Source organism: Nipponia nippon, unplaced genomic scaffold, assembly GCF_047370975.1.
Source record: "Nipponia nippon isolate SJK-2023a ecotype South Korea unplaced genomic scaffold, ASM4737097v1 scaffold_1, whole genome shotgun sequence".
NCBI classification, from domain to species: Eukaryota; Metazoa; Chordata; class Aves; order Pelecaniformes; family Threskiornithidae; genus Nipponia; species Nipponia nippon.
Window position 1 is genome coordinate 164,873,475 of NW_028262290.1, and position 18,611 is coordinate 164,892,085.

Consider the following 18,611-nt stretch of genomic DNA (forward strand, 5'->3'; position numbering starts at 1 on the left):
TTATCCGACAGGAGGGCTGGTGGAGGGGGGAAAGGAAGAGGCCAAGTCCTGCTGTATGATGTGTGCTGCGGAGCTGTTAAATTTGAGAGATAAAGGCTGAACAAAAGGGCTGGCTGAGGTGTTAGGGAGACAAATGGGCGATTCATTACAAAGTCAGATGCGTTCCCTGGCAGGGGCGGGTGGGAGAGACTGACACTGACACATGGCTGGCTGTGCTGTCGCTGGAGCCGTGCGAGGCATGCCCACGTCCCGGCGCACTGAGGGCTGCCGTGGGTGGGAGGCTGGCTGGGGACGTGGCAGGATTGCTGCTGGGACCGCGGAGGTGGGGTTGCCGAAAGCAAGCGCGGCAGCAATAGCCTCTCCGAGGAAGGAGCAGGGTGCTCTGGCTGTATGAATCTATCAACCCGGTGTTGCAAAGTGTTAGTGTGTGGTGTGTGCTTGACACCACTGGGTCAGTTCTTGCTGTCATCCAAAGGGTTGGAGAGCGCAGGTGGGTTAAATGCTGCAGCCAAAACAAGGTCCTGCAGGTCATCTTACAGACGCCTGTCTTGGTGCTGAGAACATAACTGCCATACCGGGTCGAACTAAAAGTCTCTTCAGCCAGGCAGGCACTTGGGGAATCCAAGGAGAAGTGGGACAAGTGATGTATCTCCTGGTGTGTCCTGCTCACTTCTGGCAGTCAGTGGTTTAAAGGCTTCTTGAGCCAGAGGCTGTGTTCAAGCCCTCATGTTTCATCACCTACCTGGGTGAACCTTCCTTTCCTGAATTTGTCTAATCCCTTTTGGAATCTGTTCATATTTCTGGGCTTCACAACATCCAGTGGCAATGAGCCTTGCAGTTTAATGATGCACTGTTTGGAAAAAAGGCTCCATTCTCAGAGTGTCCAGCACTTTTTATTTTTTTAATGCTGCTCCTGGCCTGAGTAAGCAGGTCTGATCCTTGCATCGCCCTGAGGAAAGTGCTCCCTGTGAAGCCCCCAGCCTTGGGCAGATCTGCAGGGCCTGGTTAGGCTTCGTGTCAGTAGTTTGAGCCATTGAGAGCCAGAAGGACAGACGGGATGTGTTTTGGGAACTGGAACTGCCCTTGTGAAGGAGTGCCCTTACCCCACGCGTGATGCTTTCCGATGTTGCCTTTGTAAACCTGATGGAATAAATATAAAGCATCAGCAGTACAGAAAGCACAACAAACACACACCTATGGGGGTTTTTGGTCCTCTCTGCTTAGATTTCAAATGCTAAATATCCTTTGCTATGTGCAACTATCCCCAAAGAAGGGAAGCTACTGAGAAAGACCACAAGGTTTTGCTTTCTTTGATTTCCTTTGCTTGGAACAGAAAACCAAAACTATTGCTGCAGGTTTATATCGCAGAGAACTTTCTGGCTTTTAGGAATTTGGGCTTTATGGTAGGAGCAGATGTAACAGAGTTTGCACAGGGCTCAACTGTTTCAAGAAAATTGTGCCATTGAGCACCTGGCCCATTTCCTTTGGTCTGTTGTCTTTAAAGTCTGGTGTAAATTCTTTTGCTATATTCCATTGTGTGATCCATTACATCTGTGGTCTTCTCCTGGTCCTCAACCGTGCCAGAAATAATTCAAAAGTAAGGCAGAGGGAGGGATGGTTATGTATATTTTCTATAAGTGTGATCTAGAAATGTCTCTTGTTTTCTGTGTCATGGAGAGCTCTCAGGCCCAATTATAGATTAAAATGAACTACTCTAACTCAATGTCAGGGATGGAGCTGAGTTGTTTTTTATTGTGGCAGGGATCTGAGATCCTGGGATGGCAGGATTTTCATCAGCGTTAAAAAACAAACAAACAAACAAAAAAACAAAAAAAAACCCCAATTCCCCACTCAAAAAAACCCCCAAACTCCCCAAAAAACCCTAACCCACAAAAAACCAACCAACCAAAAAAAATCCCCAAAACAAAAAACAGAAAAACAAAAAAACCCACAACAATCAAACAAAAACCCCTACCTTATGGTAGTTTTGTCCTCCTGCTGTAAGGAGGTGTTACTATAGGGCATAAATGTTGTGCATGTGCGCATCTCTTACCAATTTATTATGGAAAATATTCTGAAAACTGCTCTTTCCTCTCTCCATGCCACAGAGAGCTAAACAGGTTAAAACGAGCTTTTTATTTTTTCTCTGAGCTTATTTCTTCATCTTCTTCCATCGCATTGCTCCCCACTTACTGCTTCCCTGCACCAAAACTCACAGCTACGCGTTGCCTACGGTCTAGTGGGACCCATGCCAAAAGAAATGATGTTAAATTAAAAAAAAAAATAAAAATAAGCAGTGGCTGGGATAAGGAGCAACAGTGGATCGCAGGGTGGGGGTCCGGGAGCTGTCCAGCTGGGAAGGGGGGTGCCGGCGGGGGGGTAATTCCTGGCACAGGCTGCCAAGGGCAAAGCTAATGCTGTCTTAATTCGGGAGCGAAAGCTCCTGTTGCTGCCTGGCCCGTGCATTCCCCTGGCACCGCGGTTCACCGGCTGGTTTTAAGTTGGGTTGAAAATCCTTCGTAAATCTTGCTGATTGCTGTTTCATTCTTGAGAGGATGAAGGGGAGAGGAAACAACCTTCTCCTCCTCTTCTCCCCCTCCTAGCCTCCTTTCTCCACCTCTGCTCGCTAATGGGCAAAATGGGTTGTTCTAGTGGAATTAGGTTGCAGGCAGCTCTTGGGGCCAAGCTACCTGGGACCTCCCCGCCAAGGGCAGCTAATAGTCATTGAGTTGTAAAAACTGAACGCCACCTCCTCAAAAACCCAGCAGTGTTTTCTAAAGGTGGTTTGGTGCTGGGAACTGTTCAGCACAAGCCACGGGAATTGCAAGGGAGTATTGCAAATGCTTGTAGAGCTGGTCCTGATATTTGCCCTCTCCTTGCATCATTTCCATGCTGGTGAGTCTTAATGCTGCAACTCTGATATTTGCCTAAAATAAAAATGTCTTTTTCTCCGGTGGACTGGAAGCTTCCTGAATAAGGTTTGTTGTAAGGAGAGGGGAGGAAAGGAGGAGAAGTAGTTCAGCCTTGTGGTTCAGGCACACCACCAAGGGCTGGAAGACCCAAGTTTGTTTGGTTTGTCTGTGATTGCTTGTGCCCTCCTCACTGGGGGAAGGGAGGCAGAAGGGAAGGCAGTGCTTCCTTACTTCAATGGAGTGCTATTAGCTGTAATTCATAACCTGTGCAAGTCTTCTGACTTGCATGGATGGGAAATACTGCAGCAGCTTGAAGTATTTGCTTGTGGTGCTTCTGGTTGCCACAGTGCAAAAATAGCTGTTCCTCATGGCACCTTGGTCCCATAGGTCCTATGCAGGAATGCACCATAACGAGAACATCTCCAGCCCTCCATGTCTGAACTGAGTCACGTATTCCCTACTCATTCACTGAAGTATTTTTCCTTCGGTTGCTAAATTTTGCCCTCATATGCTATGTGCCAAACTCTTTTTTTGGTAAGCTGTACAGGAGAAGTTGAGGGCATGTTTTGGCAGGAAATTGCATGGAAGCTTATTTATACATACAGCAACCATCCTGGATCTGGGAGGCAACCATCTGTGTCTTGCCCCATTCACAGAAAAATCCCTTCTGAACTGATGTGACAACTCCTTTGTAAGGGTGTTGTGGTCTAGCTCTCTTCTCAGTGCAGGACAGCTGGCCTGGGGGGGATTTTACTTGCTTGGACTGCTGCATTCAGCAGCCTGGGAGAAGTCCTCTGACTTCTGAAGTGTGAACTTCAGCTAAGGCTAAAATGGGAAACTTGGATGTAAATTATCTCTGTGGTAACACCTGGGCCTGAAAAGAGCTTGATGATTTGGGATCAGAGTGGCTGCTGTGAGTGTTAGAAGCTTTCAGGAGAGTGGTATGGGAAAGGGAAGAGCTGGAGATTTGCACCAGCAAATTCTTTCTTCCGGAAGCAGCTGTTTCTCTTTTTGCTGGATGCTGGAAGTGACTCTTGATAGGACTCGAGAGCCTGGCAGGTATGTGTAGCAGGATCTTTACATGCCCACTCCTCCATTCTCTTGCCCAAGATGCTCAGAGGAGAGTAGAGCTCAGAAAACCACTGTGTAGATCTATCCAGGCAGAGGAGTAATTAAAGAAAATTTAAATGACTGAAGCCTACAAGTATCTACACCTTTTTGTCTCCAAGAAAAAAAAAAAAAGAAAAAAATCTGTTTGAGCATACTTCATCAGGAGTCTGATGGAGGCTGATGCTTCCTTCCCTGGTAAGTGGGATCTATTGGGTTGGGAATTCCCACGTGCTGTAGTGTTTCTCCTCTTTATCCTCTTAATTCCCACCCCTCAGAAACAGAACCAAGGACTTGAAGGCATTTCCCTCTGAAACACATGCTGTACATTGGAGCATGAGCGTAGGGTATGGCTGCTTTCCACCTGCATGCGGTGAGGTTGCAAGGCCCTATTGCCCATACCATGTGTTGGCGGAAATGTGTAATGTTGTAGTGGTCTCCGTGGTGGGGGCTGTTACTTGGTTTTTTGCAAGTAGAAGCTGCAACTGAGATTTGGGCACTATTGACTAATGAGGAAGACCACGTTTGAGGGGTGATCACCTAAAGAAAAGCTCTGGGTGTGTGTACCGTGCTATTGAGAGGAAGATAAGGATCAAAATAGCAGTTAGGACATACTTGCGATGAGAATAGCTATATTTGTTACCTGAGTTTCCAAATGTGTTTTTGCTTTATTTAATGGTTTTCAACAGCAAGAGACCATGGTTTATGGAGAATGACATGGAGAGCAAAAAGGAGAGGTGAGCACAAAGCAGAGAGTTGGCTGGGAATGACCTTGAAGGAAAAGAACTAGCACGTGTGTAAGGGGCAGTAGTCTGTGGATGATGACAAGGGGAGGAAGCCTTGCAAAGTGCCAGGATAGACAGAGTTTTAGTAAAGCTGTTTTTTGATTTCTAGGTGGAGTGTAGGCTGTTTAGCTCTGTCCTGTTAAAGGCCTGGATGGTCTACATTTCCTCAGGCTGGGAGAAACGCTTTTCCTCCTGTCACCTTCTTTGACCCCCACAATGTCACAGTGCCACGCCAGAGGAGATCAATGGAAAAATTACATCGAGGTAGGGTTGAGCTAGAAGTGAATCCCTCTAACAGAGCAATCTTCATGAAAGGACTTAACGCTTGCTGAGATGGCAAGATATTGTGGAAGCTAAGAAATCCTTGCTGAGGTTTGGAGAATACCTTGTGTTATTTTTTTTGTAAGGACTTAAGGGGATATAGGGTTTTTTTTCCCATGTGTATACATTAGCCAAAGTAGGAAACCTTTGGCTTTGTAGCTCAGAGAATGGCAGAGAATTTTGGAACTAGCATGTGTGGCTTTGGATTTTGTGGTCTAAGCAAGGCAGCAATAGACATGAATACCTGAATGCTGAGGTGAGCAATGCGTCTTGGAGCAAAAATACTTAGTTCTGACTTTGAGGGGTAGAAAGAAAATAGAGAACTAATTATTTAGTAGCAAAGGGAAGAAAGCCTTCTCTGATCCCAAATGATTTGGGCGTCTGCCAATGCTTCTGACAGCTCTGGGAAGAGCAGAACTAAGGTTGCTGAGCGCTCTTCAGATGATTCCTTCCAAAGGACATTGAGTTAGTGTGAGCACAATGGTGGCACTTGTAACTGTGAACACTTAAACCAAACAACGTGGTGCAGAATGAAATACTTGATTCTTCAATGGCCAGCTCTTGCTCCAAATATCAAGTCTTCATCACTCACCATGGAATTCAGAATTTTCTTGGACTTTTGGCTTGTTATACTTCAAATAGTAATTAGTCTTTGTGGGATGGGGGGACCATGGTAAATCAATTTAGGAAAGTTTCTTCACAGTGTGGGATTGTGATGGTGGGAGAGAGAGCAACTGAAGGTTGTTGGATGCAAAAAATAATAATATGGGCCTGGTGTCAAGCATAACTAGGTCTGCTTCCTTTGAGTTGTGGAGTCGTTAATTTAGGTATTGCAGTGAAGAAGGTTAGTGTTCAAGTTGTCAACTTTTCAGACACTTTAATTATTAAAAGAAAGGAAAGAAGTGGTGGAAAGAGAAGAAAAAGAGTTGGAAGAGTAGCAATACTGCAGGGAAGACATTAATGTAAAAAGTGAAAATAGAATCAATTCGGTCGTTGTACAGATGTACCAAAGAGAAATCTTCTGACAGATAAGGAAGCACTGAGATAGGAATGCAATATTTCAGCAGGCCTGTCATTCCAGGCGGGTATAGCAGAGATGTTTCCTTGCAAGAAAGAAGCTCACCCTCGCTCCCATCTCTGGCAGCACTTGCAAAGGAAGGTCTTGAGCATGTCAAAACCAAGAGTGCAATCACAAGTCTATGTAGGCCTCTTACTTCTGTCTTGTCCCACTCAAATTCTCATTGGGAAAATCCCCAATTAAACAAGGGAAAATACAGGGACATTGGTGAAAGAGTGAGCTGACAAGGCAATAAAAACTCTTGACTTCCAAGATGAGCTGAAACCAGGACCCATCTTGAATTGCCTCTCTGTAAGGGCAATAATTCCACGGTGCTACAGATCAAAGTTGGCTACGCAGCTATCGGTGTGAGTTGTGCTGTGGCAGCGGCTGTGTTTGGGATCTCTCCCAAGCCTGGGTGATTGGAGTCTGAACTCCAGGAGAGCAAAGCAATTAGCAATGTTTGACATGAAGTTCACAACCAAGGCAGCTGAATGCTGCCAGTAGCGTATGTGCAAATGGGATAGGTCTTGCTATTTACAGCTGGTGATGATAAACCTTCTCATTTCCTGGCTTCAAACTAGTGACAGATTGAACTGGAAGAATAGTGCAAATGATGTTGCAAAGGTTCCTCTCAGGTAGGTAGGTATGGCACTGAGCACCCAGGTCCTTCCTGACAGTGCAAGTGTGCCACTCAGAGCAGAAGTCAGGCAAGGCACACAGAAGATTAGGTCAAAGTCTGAAGCAGAGAAACAGTCTCTTGACTTTGTAGATTTATGTTACTTTCATAGAGGCCAGAGTTAATTTCCAGAGAGTTAAAGCTTCCTGGGCTGTGTGCAATGACCTGTTTGGTCTCTCTCCAGGTTCCTAGTGGACAAACACACCTCATCTCACGCTCAGCCCCCTCTCGTCAAAATAATACAATTGCACAGAGCGCTGGCTAGCAGTTTAATCATAACAGTTGTGGATCAGGTGTGTATAAAATAAAATAAAAAACACCCCCTCTTCCCGAAAAATTTCCTTGGAAGGAACAGCTCGGTCTTTGTGAGGAGCTGAGAAAGCATCCGACTCTGACACCGTTGCCTTACGGGACCTCACTCAGCCTAGGTTGCATAAAAGGGCTTTATAGGATTATAAAGGTTCCATGCAGTGGCAGCTCCAAGGCAGCATTTCAGGTGGGGGCACTGGCTCTCCCTGGCTCTGCCTGTGCTTGTTTATTATTGATGCCATGCTCTGAAAAGTGCCACCTCACCCTTCTTCCCAGGGCTGCTGGAATGTGTGTGCAGAGCTAAGGTTGCTGCATTGGTCCCCTGCTGCTGAAATGGGCACAGGTCCAGCGCTGGGGAGGGAAAACGTATGTGTGCATGCACGCGTGCTGCTTTTGCTCCTGGAGGTCTTCACCTGGAAGGGCTTCATTGCTTGTTGGCTAGGAAAAGCCCCTTTCCCCTAAACTTAGTCCTTGTCTTGTTCTGGAGGTGCTTTCCTAATTCACTTGCTTCACTCTGATTCAGACCAGTTTGAAAGCCAGTGAAATTAGTCCAAGCAATAAGCCAGGCAGGGATGGATGTGTCTGTTCGGCGTGCACATTGCATGACTTGTTTTTCACCGGTTTGGATTATCATGTCCCCTTTTCTCTAATGGGTGAAGACAGGGCAGAGCTGGGTCGGGAAACAGGAGGTGGAAAAAGGTGTTTTTCTGCCTTCCCTATAAGAACATCAAGTTGCTGTCTCGTCTTTGGGTTGGTTTTTTGGGAAGGGGTGAAGTGGGTGTCTGCATGCTGGCCCAGCTTTCTCAGCTTGCCGTGGCTGTTATCCATGTGTCGCAGATATCGGGGCTGGTGAACTTCTATCTAAGCCTTTTGCACAGAGCAGTGAAAATGGACATTGCTGATAATGGGTCCATTTAATGCTTCAATTTTCTATTGTTTCTCAGGACTCTCCATCCACTAGTTCTAAGTGGCTGTGGGAAGCCTGTCCTCTAGCTTTGTGCAGCACCATGAATCCGATTTTCTACATTCTCCCTATCCCTGGCTCTTTATTGTGTATTTATTTAGGTGACTCTTATTGGGACACACTTTAGAGATAATACAATTGGGCTGTGCTATCAGCAGCTACACTTTGAAGTATCTCAGATCCAAGCACCTAAGGGGGAGGGAGGTGGGGAAAGGGTTCAAAATCACCAATTGCTTTGCAGAAACCTTGGCTGTAGGATCAATTCCTGTGTCCCTCCTCGCTGCGATAGCCATCTGCTACATGATACTTGGAGCTTATGTTTTCCAGAACATTTAGCTGAATAGTACCGTCTCACAAAGGTAAACTGGGGAGGGGAAGCTGTAGAAAATCCTTTTATGCCTCCCTCTCTCTCCTTTGCCAGATGAGGATCTCTCTTGCACCAACTGTGAAATCTTCCAGGAATGGACCTTCATAGCAGAAGTATTGATGATGACCAGGGAATGAATGTCCTGGAGATTTTCTTTACTATTGTGAAGCTCAGACCAAACCACCTTTCTCATGAACAAGCCTGCTCAGCGCTTTGGTTAATGAGGCACCAGGGCTGGGTGATGTCCCATCTCCTTGGGGAGCAGTCAAGCCTAAGTCCACACTCTGTCCCAGTACAGACAGAGCAAAAACGTAAGGGTTAACATTTGTCAGTGCTTCAGATGGAGCTTGCTGTTTGGCCTTTTGGATGTTTTTATCATTTTGGGGGAGCAGAATTTGGAGAAAAAACTATTTTTTTTTGAAACTTACACTGGTTACACTAACTTTCCATGTTTCCTACAAGTCATGCTGACTTCATTTTTACTATTGCAGGTTTTTTTTCTTGAAATCCTGATACTTTTAAAGATAACTGAAGGAGAATGTTTCCCTGCCTGTATCTGTTCTAAAAAAAGAAATCCAACAAAAACCAACCGAACCCAGCAATTTTTTTCCTCATCCCGTTAAATCATCGGTAATGACTGGATCTGTATGGGATGTTGCTGGCTGAGGCTTAGGTCAGGATTTTGTGCCTGTTGCGCAAGGAGGTTTGGGAGTTAAAGCATCCTAGTTGCTTGCCCTCTGGGACTGTGCTTTTGGCACAACGCATCCCAATTATTAGGGAGAAATCCTCATTAAAAAAAAAGAAACAACAAACCCCTGCTCCTGTAGGACAGGTGGGGCTTTAAAGGGGGGTTTCCAGGATCCATCTGCATTCAGCGAAGGGGGTGAGCATGTGATCCCCTCCCATGCCCACCACCCCATTTACCCCAGTGGTCCTGCACTGATGGGGATGTCTGAGCCTGTGACCCATCCTCGCCTGTGGAGGATTGCAATGTTACAGCATGTTTTCAATTCTGGCTTTAAGCAATTCTTCCTTTTTGGCTGGGGAAATGTCTTCAGGTCCCTCAAAACCCTACATAGTGATTCCCATTGACTGCGTGGACTGGCACCTGGCCGGAAAAGGGCAGAGCCAAGAGAGTGGGGTGCGGGCAGCCTGGCCAACAAAACCACTCATGAGCCCAGCAGATGTTCCTGCAGCCTCTCTGCTCTCCGGGGCTGATGCCAGCCTGGTCCTTTTCCAGCAGCTCGTCACTTGACACCGGGAACAGTACGCTGGCTTCTTTTGTTGCACATTGTACGAGTCAAGGACCTTGTGCTCGGAGAAGGCAGGGGAGGGGAGAAGGCAATGGGACACGTATTTCTTCAGGTCACTTTTTAGGTTTTGAGCTTGTTCTCCCTTGTAAAAGCTTTTGGCAGTATCGCCTGAAAAGTGTATCCTGCTGTCAAGCCTCAGGCTGTGGCTTGCTAGGTTTTATGTAAGGATCTCTTCTGTGGAGGGCAGGGTGGCTGTACGTGCTTTCTTGGTGTGTCTCTTGGGGTCTGGTGGGACGAATCACCCTCTATCCCTTTCCAAGCTGGTTCTGGCTCTGCTTGATGTGCTAAAATGACTTTTTTTTTTGTTTATGCGCAGGAGAGTGACTGTAGTGCTCTTGTATTTTTGCTAGTTTCCCAAGTTCATGCAGTTAGGTACCTTCAATGATTTCTTTCCTATTTCAGTTCTCAACACAGTCCTGTGGTGGAGATTGCCAAGGTCTTATGTCCAAACAAGCTCTGTGAGTGCTGGTAGAGAACATAAATCCAAATATTGCTTCTTACCCTTCTCTTCTTGCTCCCATGTTGCGCACACATTGCAGAGAGCGCCTAGCTGTAAAATCACTCCTTGCCCATGCATCGGCAAGTCCACATAGGTGCTCAGCCAGGGAGAGCCTGATCCCACCACAGCCCCCATTTCTACCATGGGCTGTATTTCTCTGTCCTCACTACTGTGCCCCTCTGTTCCTCTGCAGGCTGACGGGGAACGAACCCCTGACCATCCTCCCTCTGACCTCAGAAATGGAGGAAGCTGCCGTCAAAGCCCACTACAAAGTCTGTGACCGCCTGAAGCTGGAGAAGAAGCAGCGCAGGATGTGCCGGCGGGACCCCGGCGTGGCCGAGACCCTGATGGAGGCGATCAGCATGAGCGCACTGGAGTGCCAGTACCAGTTTCGCTTTGAGCGCTGGAACTGCACCCTTGAGGGTCGCTACCGGGCCAGCTTGCTAAAGAGAGGTGAGCGGAACTGGGGATCTTGTGCAGGGGGTGCCAGCATCCCTGACCCCATCGGCTTCCCTGGCATTTTGCAGGGTGGTCATTTTGGTGCATCCTTTGCCAGCAGTGGGTCACCACCTCCCCAAAGGTCCAAAAAGAGCTTGTAGAAGGTAAAGACAAAGCCAGGCTCAGCTCATCCGTGAAAGCACACAGCAGGCAAAGGATGTGCTATACGGCAGTAATTTATGTGCTTGTACTAATGAAGCAACCCCTGTCCGCCTCCTGTTGCTGGCCATGGCTCCTCTCCTTGGAGGTCTGTTTGTGCATGTGTCCGCAGTGAGTAGCTGTGATTGCTCCTCACTTCTGCTGGAAGTTGAGCTGTTGCTGGAGGGGAAGGTGTTGAAGTTCCCAGAGCTGTTCCCTCTTTTTTTTATTTTTTTTTTTTTCCTATTTATTATGTTAGCTTTTCAGGAAAGAAATTGAGAAAATGCCTTGTTAAGGGAAATAAGGCAAAATGGACTTTTCTGTGCTGTCCTATGATTGGGGGCAAGGGGAGCCCTATCATAGTGCAGGGCAAAACCTGCAAAGTGTGTCCTGTTACTGCTCTACCCAGGGAAAAGCTCCCTGGATGTGACAGGTGGGTAATTCCCACACTCCTTCCCAGCGGCTCGGGTGGAGATGACCAGAAGCTGAGAAGGAAGTATTCAAGGAGCAGGTAGTATTTTTATCTCCTTCCTTTGTGCTACCTCATATAGTCCAGTTTCCTGCACCCTCTTAGTACAGTCCAGTTATTTCTGGACTGAAGCTAAGGATGCACCCCGGACCATTTTACAGATAGCTTGCATGGGTCTCGAGGGCTTTAATGACTTCCAGAAAGTCCCACACTCAGCGATGCAGCTCGACCTAGAAACCCAGGGTCTGATGTGCTCAAAGATAAGAGCAGAGATTTGCAAAGTGCACTTACTCGCTAGTTAGTGAGAAGGAGTAATTCAGAAGCGCTGCGCCTTAACTAATGCACTGTCACTGACTGCAGTGGAAACAAGGAAAGTCCTTATGAAACCCAAGAGGTCCAGCAAGAGCTGCAAGACATTTAAAAATATCCCTGCATGCCAGAGGAGTCCCTGGATTAGTGGCGCCTTGGGAAAGCCAAGCACTTTCTCATGCTGACACCTGGAGGCCACAGCTTGTTCCTTCAGATGTGCCTGCCCCCACGGGCAGCCCTTGGCAAGGGGGATTTCAAAGCAGCCTGAAGTTGAGCTGCCTTCAAACACCACCGAGAAACCCTCTGCCCTTGTCAGGACCCCATGTAATAAATGGTAGCTCTGAGGGTTGCAAGGCTCTGCCTGCTGTCTCATTCTTCCGTGTTTTATGCCCCTGCAACATCTCTGCTCTCCACTGACACTGTAAATCCTTCAGATGTTGTTCCTGCAGCATAACACACTGCCCTGTAAATCTTTCCCCTCCTCTCCAGGAGCTGCTGGTTCCTGGTTCAGCATTGCAGCAAGTGATACCCCAGGGCAAAGGGGCACATGTATCACCCACTAAGAGACAGCTATTAAAATATATAATTGTGGGCTTGCTTCTCCTCCAGGACTGTTGCAGCTTTTTAAGGAGAGAAAAAAAAAAGGGGTGGGGGGGGCAAAAAAACCCTACATTTTGCTTAAGGAAAGTTTCTCCCTCCATTTTTACACTTGGTCACCCGAACAGCCTGGCTGCTGGTTTGCAACTTGGGCTGATGCAGCCTGTTTCTTAAAATAAGGGGGGATTGTTTAAGGGACTTGTTATCCTCTTTGGATACTCGCAAACAATTTTGGAAATGGCTGAAACTGGATAGCCGTTGATGGCAGGCTGTCGATGCACTGGGGGTTAGAATGCCTGCATTGATTTAAAGCTCATTATCTTGTTACAACGTATCTTGGTGCAATCAAATAGTGCATGGCGGAGATGGCTTTAAATCTGGCCAGAGCCAAATGTCACATGGAGTTGCTTGGAAGCTGCCTGAGCTGCCTGTGGGGGAGATGATACCCGTGCTGATGGGCACTGGGAATTTGTGAGGCTTTCAGTGATGCAGAATGGGAGGAACAGAGCTGAAGCTGATGGGGAGATTGATGGAGAGGGAGAATCTGGCAAATGAACCATTCATCCTGGCTTTCTGTCAAACCTGGTATGCATTGTGGTTGCATGGCATTGACTTTCTGCTGAGATTTCACAACTGCTCTGAATTCAGTGCTTTAAACCAGGAGGCCTTCAAGCGCGTTGCAGATCTGGGCTATCTACTAAACTGGACCACATCCAGGCTGTTCATTGCCATTTGCAGCATCTCAGACTCTCAGAGGAGAGTTTGCATGCCCTCTTCCATCGAGGACCTTCTGTTAGCACACTGGTAGCTCTCCATTTCATACTACAAGTAGTAGTGGTGGCAAGAGGCCAATTCTACAACCCAGGAGCATGGAGGCTTGGGAGCATCTCTTTAAGAGTGGCATCCCACTGACAGGCACGTGGGCAGTCTGACCTAGGGTGTAACCTAGAAAAAGCTGATCTAGCCTACACAAGATGAAAGCTGCTTAGAAGGCACTTTCTATCCAGAGGAGTTTGGTGGTCTGCACACCTATGAGTTTTTGTGGTGTGAGTTAAGTAAAGCATGTTCGCAACACTGAAGATATTTCTGCGGTGCCAGAGGACATGGTCTAACTTTAGGGAGAAAACAAAGATGGCAAACATCCCAAGTTTGGTTTCTCAACCCTGACCACTCTTTATGGTGTCATCAGTGAGTGTGGAGCTGAGCCTCTTTTATTTTAACCTTCCTTCCAGTGAGGGAAATGTTCCTCCTCTTCTTTTCCAAGTGAGCAGTAGAATGGTCAGACAATTCCCACCACAGTCTGGTTTGAGTCAGTCCCCTTGGGAGGACCAAACCTCAGTCTCCTGGACTGGATTTTCATCAGTCTGCTGCTGAAGTTCAGCATCGTGCACCTGGGAGTGCTTTGGGAAGGCAGGCTCTGGGGATGGGCCAGGGTAGCGCCCCATGAGTTTGCTTGGACTACCCTGAACCTCCCAAGGAACAGTTCCAAAAATGACCTGGCAGTGTCTCTGCATGTCCTTGGTTGACACACCAGCTTACAGATATATCCACTACTGTCACCATCCACTTGTGTTATTTTTGAGTGGGGGATTTCTTGAGTCGGGTCCAAAGCTGTTCTGGAATTGCATCTCAAATATGCAGTCGTTTATGGCTTCCATAGCCAGAGAATGAGGAGCTATAAATACTGGCATGTTTGCTTTTTATTTCTGGCTTTTATCATTTGGATCAAAATCATGGGTCTCTCTGGGCCTCAGTTTACCTATCTGGGGGAGCGGATGTTGTCGCACCCCTGCAGGTGAGCATGGAGGTGTAAAAAAAGGGTTGTGTGTGAAAGGTTTGAGGTGTAAACTGTTTTTTGAGGCATTTGAGTGAGGTGCTGCATTGGGTGACAGGCTGGCCTGCCGTGTGCTTCCCAGCCCTCAGGTGCCTTCTGTTAACAATGTTGTTGCACTGGCTTAGGACCCAGTGATTTTTTTTTTTCAGGGGGAGAGGGAAAACGAAGAAGCGCTCATGGTTTCTGTCCCAACCAGCAGACAGGAAGTCTATGCTGGGTTCCTGCTATTTGGTGTCCCCTTGGTAGCAGTATTGCTGTACCATGGTGATGGTACGTCCATGGCCTGTCTAACTCTTCCTCACCTCTTTCTGTTTTCAGGGAGAGACTGTCTGCAGAGTGACCGCCACAGAGCTGGCCAGATTTCATTTGCATTCTTGAATCCTGGCTTGTGCCACCTCTGTCCATCATTCCTTGCTCTCCAATGTGTCCCTCTCCACCATCAGTGATGTGTGTAGAGCTTGCCATGCTTTGACGTTGCTCAAACTCTTCTCACAATGGGTTTTGTGTCTATTTTCTCTTTTTTTAAAAAAAAAAAAAAAATCCTTGCTTTAGCTGCAATTAAAGCCACCTCTTCCTCTCCCCTGCAGGTTTTAAGGAGACAGCCTTCTTGTATGCTATCTCCTCCGCAGGGCTGACACATGCCATGGCCAAGGCGTGCAGCGCAGGGCGGATGGAGCGTTGCACCTGCGACGAGGCCCCTGACCTGGAGAACCGTGAGGCTTGGCAGTGGGGTGGCTGCGGTGACAACCTGAAATACAGCAACAAGTTCGTCAAGGAGTTCCTGGGAAGGAAGCCCAACAAGGACCTGCGAGCCAGGGTGGACTTCCACAATAACCTTGTGGGCATGAAGGTGCGTTGCAGACTGCTCGGGGTGGGGGTTCAAGACGTTGTGGGGTTTGTGAGGGCAATGCGGTACTGCACTTGAGTGTGGAAACAGAAGTGTTGGCTGCAAAACACATGGAGTGATCCTTCTGCTGGAGGAGTGGAGTCTCAATTATGGGACTATGCCCTGTTTTTGTCACTGTGCTTCAAGAGTTGTGCAAAACCATTAGAGGGAAACCAGAGGGAAAGAATCGGGACTGTCCAGGTCTAGAAAACATGAGCTGGGGGGAAAGATTGCTGGTTTTCCACAGGGAGGAGAGGGCCCTCTCTTTTCCACTGCAAAGGGATGGAAAAGCAGGTTCTCCAGGCTTACATGAGGCAGGACAGGGAGGAGGGGATTTATGCTGCTGCAAGACAGGTTGAGGGATGCTTTTCCTGCAGTATTCAGTAGAGCATGGACAGTATAGTATCTCTATAGCCAGGTTTCTTTAAAGCTGGCCAGACACCTGGCAGGGAACCAGGGTGGAGATATTTCTCTCTGACCTCAGTCCTAAAAGTCCCTTCAGCCTTATTTTCTGGCAGCCTTCCACTCTGTCTAGAGCTGCTGCGTTTGCAGCTGACAGTGCTTGGGTGTGTAGTCCCTCCTTTTTTTTTTTTTCTTTTCTTGTCCTTATCCTCTCAGCTGGAAGGCTTTCTGCTCTTTACCCCATGTTCCTTCCCTGAGGCTTTACCCTCCTGCCTGGGGGCCTCCCTGCAGGACTGATGTAAAGGACAAAGTGTCCACAATTGCTGGGTCATTCCAGCAAGAGAGGGGAAAGGAAGGGGCTTTCCATCTTCTCCCATAATCTGCTTGGCTGTACCTAGCCTAGAGTTGCTTGAACGTGAAAATCCCTCAGATTGGCCAGCACAGGTGCCTAGGATCAGTGTTTCATTGCACCAACCTCGAAGGGGGACATACTGTAAGGTTATAAATAGCCTTCGAGCCTTGTTATTGTCAGTGTGATTGGATGGAGGGTTGGGGCTGGGATGGGGGACCTGGGTCTCTAGTTTCCCAGGCAAATGCAGCCCAGCCAGTTGTGCATTCTAGGAATCACCACCCCAGCTCAGTTGTTCCTGTGCATATGCACAAAATGTCATTCCTCGCGACAGAGTTGGGGCATCAGAGAATGCCACCAGTGAGTATTGGCCAGCAAAAGGTTTCCCCTCTCCTGACCACCAGATGCTTCTAGACAGTGCTGAGATCAGGATTAGAAATATCCTGGATTTAGCTGGTGTCTGGCTTTGTCTGACAGCTTTTCTGCCTCTGGATTAAAAGGCTCAGTGCCCCTGAACTCCTGTTGCAGCTCTTTGGTGTGTGAAACAGGCTTTGCAGGGTGATGAAATTTGTTTTAATCCTTGTGATCGGTTGTTCCCAAGGGCCTGTCCCAACTCTTTGGAGTCAGCTGTGTAGCAGGTGGGACTAAAAATGGAGAAGGTTGTCCATGGAGGCTGTGATTTCATGCTGGAGATTACTGTGAGATGTCCCTGCTCTCTTCCCTTTCCAGAGTCATATAGTACAATCTTGTCAAAACCTGCAAGGCTGTGGCTTTAGGTGCCATTGACATGTTCTTGTAACTCCATGAATATCTCCCCTCCAGCAGTGGTAGGGCTAAAAAAGTTTCCCAAGGGACTTGATCTAACTCCCAGTGCTGTCCACCCCAGCAGCTGCAGTCAGGATGCCCATATGGCTGAGACTCAGTCTTGGATTTAGGTTAGGTGTCCTTATTTGTCATCTCTGCTCTACACTGTCTATGTGACTTTGAGCTAAACAAACTGAAACTCCAAGGATGAGCCGGAGGGAGTGACTCTCCCCTTTCTGCCTGCACTTTCTTGTCCTGATGCCACTGTGAGTTAGTTCCCAGGGGATGGGGAGATGTCAAGGACTCTCTTGCATCCTCTGCCTCCACTTTACTTGGCACGGTCAGGCTCTGGTCATTGGCAGTGATTTCTAAGCACTAGCATAATATCTGCAGCTAAACAGCTGAGTAACAGTTGTGACGGTTGTCCAGACACTGAGAGCCCTCATGGCAATCCAAGTCAAAGACCTCTGCTGCAGGTCAGTGATCCAGTGGGTGGACAAAAATAGGAACACGCCGTGTCTGTCGAGTTGGTATTGCTGTCTGACAGCTTTCCTTGCCTATTTGCAGCAGCAGTTGAAATGGCTTCTTTGTTTATGCTCCTAGAATAATTGTACCTTAGTCTGGTTGAAAGACAAGCCAAGCAGCCCACCAGATTCACAACATCACCATGAAGCCAGGCAGAGAACAAGTGAACTATACGTTGAGAAGGAAGCTTTTAGGAGGATGGTGGTTCATGATCAGGAGAACATTTATCTATATAGTCAGGATATGTGGACCTAAACCATTGGCACAATACAGTGTCATGATGAGACGATGAGAGATGTTGAAGTTGGACATGAGGACCCAAGCTGGCTTTGTAATTGCAAGGTCAGAACTTGCAAAGCTTGCTTAAGGCTTCAAATTATTGAAACTGATTTGAAGTCTGAGTGTTGAAATTCTTGGTGTGGTTGATGGATTGTCTCTGACATTGCTTACACCTGGGTGTAGATTAATATCAAGTTCAATCTGCTGCTTTCTTCCTGGTCCCACTGTCAGTGCAGTGTTGGTGGAGGATGAGTTGCTCAGCAGGCAGTACTAGGTTCCCTTGCTGAATCTGTTGATATTTTCCTTGATTAAGGTAGTGCGTTAAATATGAAACTCAGCATGTTTCCTCTACTTGTGTTTCTCCAAAGAAGCTGTCCATCAACTAAGTGCTGCCTTACAGACTTTCCAACAATTGACTAGCAAGAGATGCTAACCTAGTGGCTATGACGGTCTGAAACCACTTTGAACTAACCTAGTTTGGTTATTTGGGCAATAACTCATAGGTATTTGATGTGAATCAAACGTAATATAGGAGTGCAGATAGCCTTGATTTGTTCCATTTTGGAACTGAACAATTTTGAACTGGAGCACTCACTGAGATACTCTTATGGCCTCTAATGTGTTGTATGTCCACGTGGGTTCCAAAAAGATGATGATTATGGCCATTTTGAGCAGGAGCTGAGATGCAAACTGAGTGCCTTTCGCAAGGTTATGCAGCAAGCCGATAAGGGAGCAGGAGACTGAAGCCACTTCTCCTGAATTCTTGCTCGGCACCCACTGTGTTTTTCCTCTAACCAAACCACAGATTTTGTCTATTAGTGAAGCCATACATGCATGAACCGAAATCTTTGCTGCTATACTACAGACTGCTTTGGACTGGGCTGGGAATGGATGAAGGCTTTCTTTTCCAGTATTTTGTTTTGCTACGGGAGCCTGTGTTGGTATACTTACAGTGCATGTGTGCATTTGCTGAGGGAGTGGAGGAATATCTATCAAAGATATAGTACAAGCTTGGTGGTCTCTCACTGATTCTTAACAACATATAATCCTTCCCATCTAATTACTTCCAACCATGGCAAAATGGATAAATAGTCCCTTGAGACCCAGCAAAAAAAGGACCTGTGCTTAATTGACTAATTTGGCAACCAACCCTATACCCTTCTGGTCAACACAGCAGTTTCTCCATGGTGTCACGCTAGTAAATAATC

At 47.2% G+C, this 18,611-nt stretch overlaps 1 protein-coding gene across 2 annotated transcripts in view; it reads left to right on the forward strand.

Moving 5' to 3' along the window:
- The window catches only part of WNT9A (Wnt family member 9A), a 57,289-nt gene that overhangs the window by 26,887 nt on the left and 11,791 nt on the right, over nucleotides 1-18,611 (forward strand). The window contains exons 2-3 of one of the 2 annotated variants that reach the window (XM_087766292.1): nucleotides 10,507-10,766; nucleotides 14,746-15,008. In XM_087766292.1, coding sequence (XP_087622418.1) covers nucleotides 10,507-10,766; nucleotides 14,746-15,008 — 523 coding nt within the window. The remainder of the gene's footprint in view (nucleotides 1-10,506; nucleotides 10,767-14,745; nucleotides 15,009-18,611) is intronic. The other variant, XM_087766373.1, reaches the window with a different exon arrangement.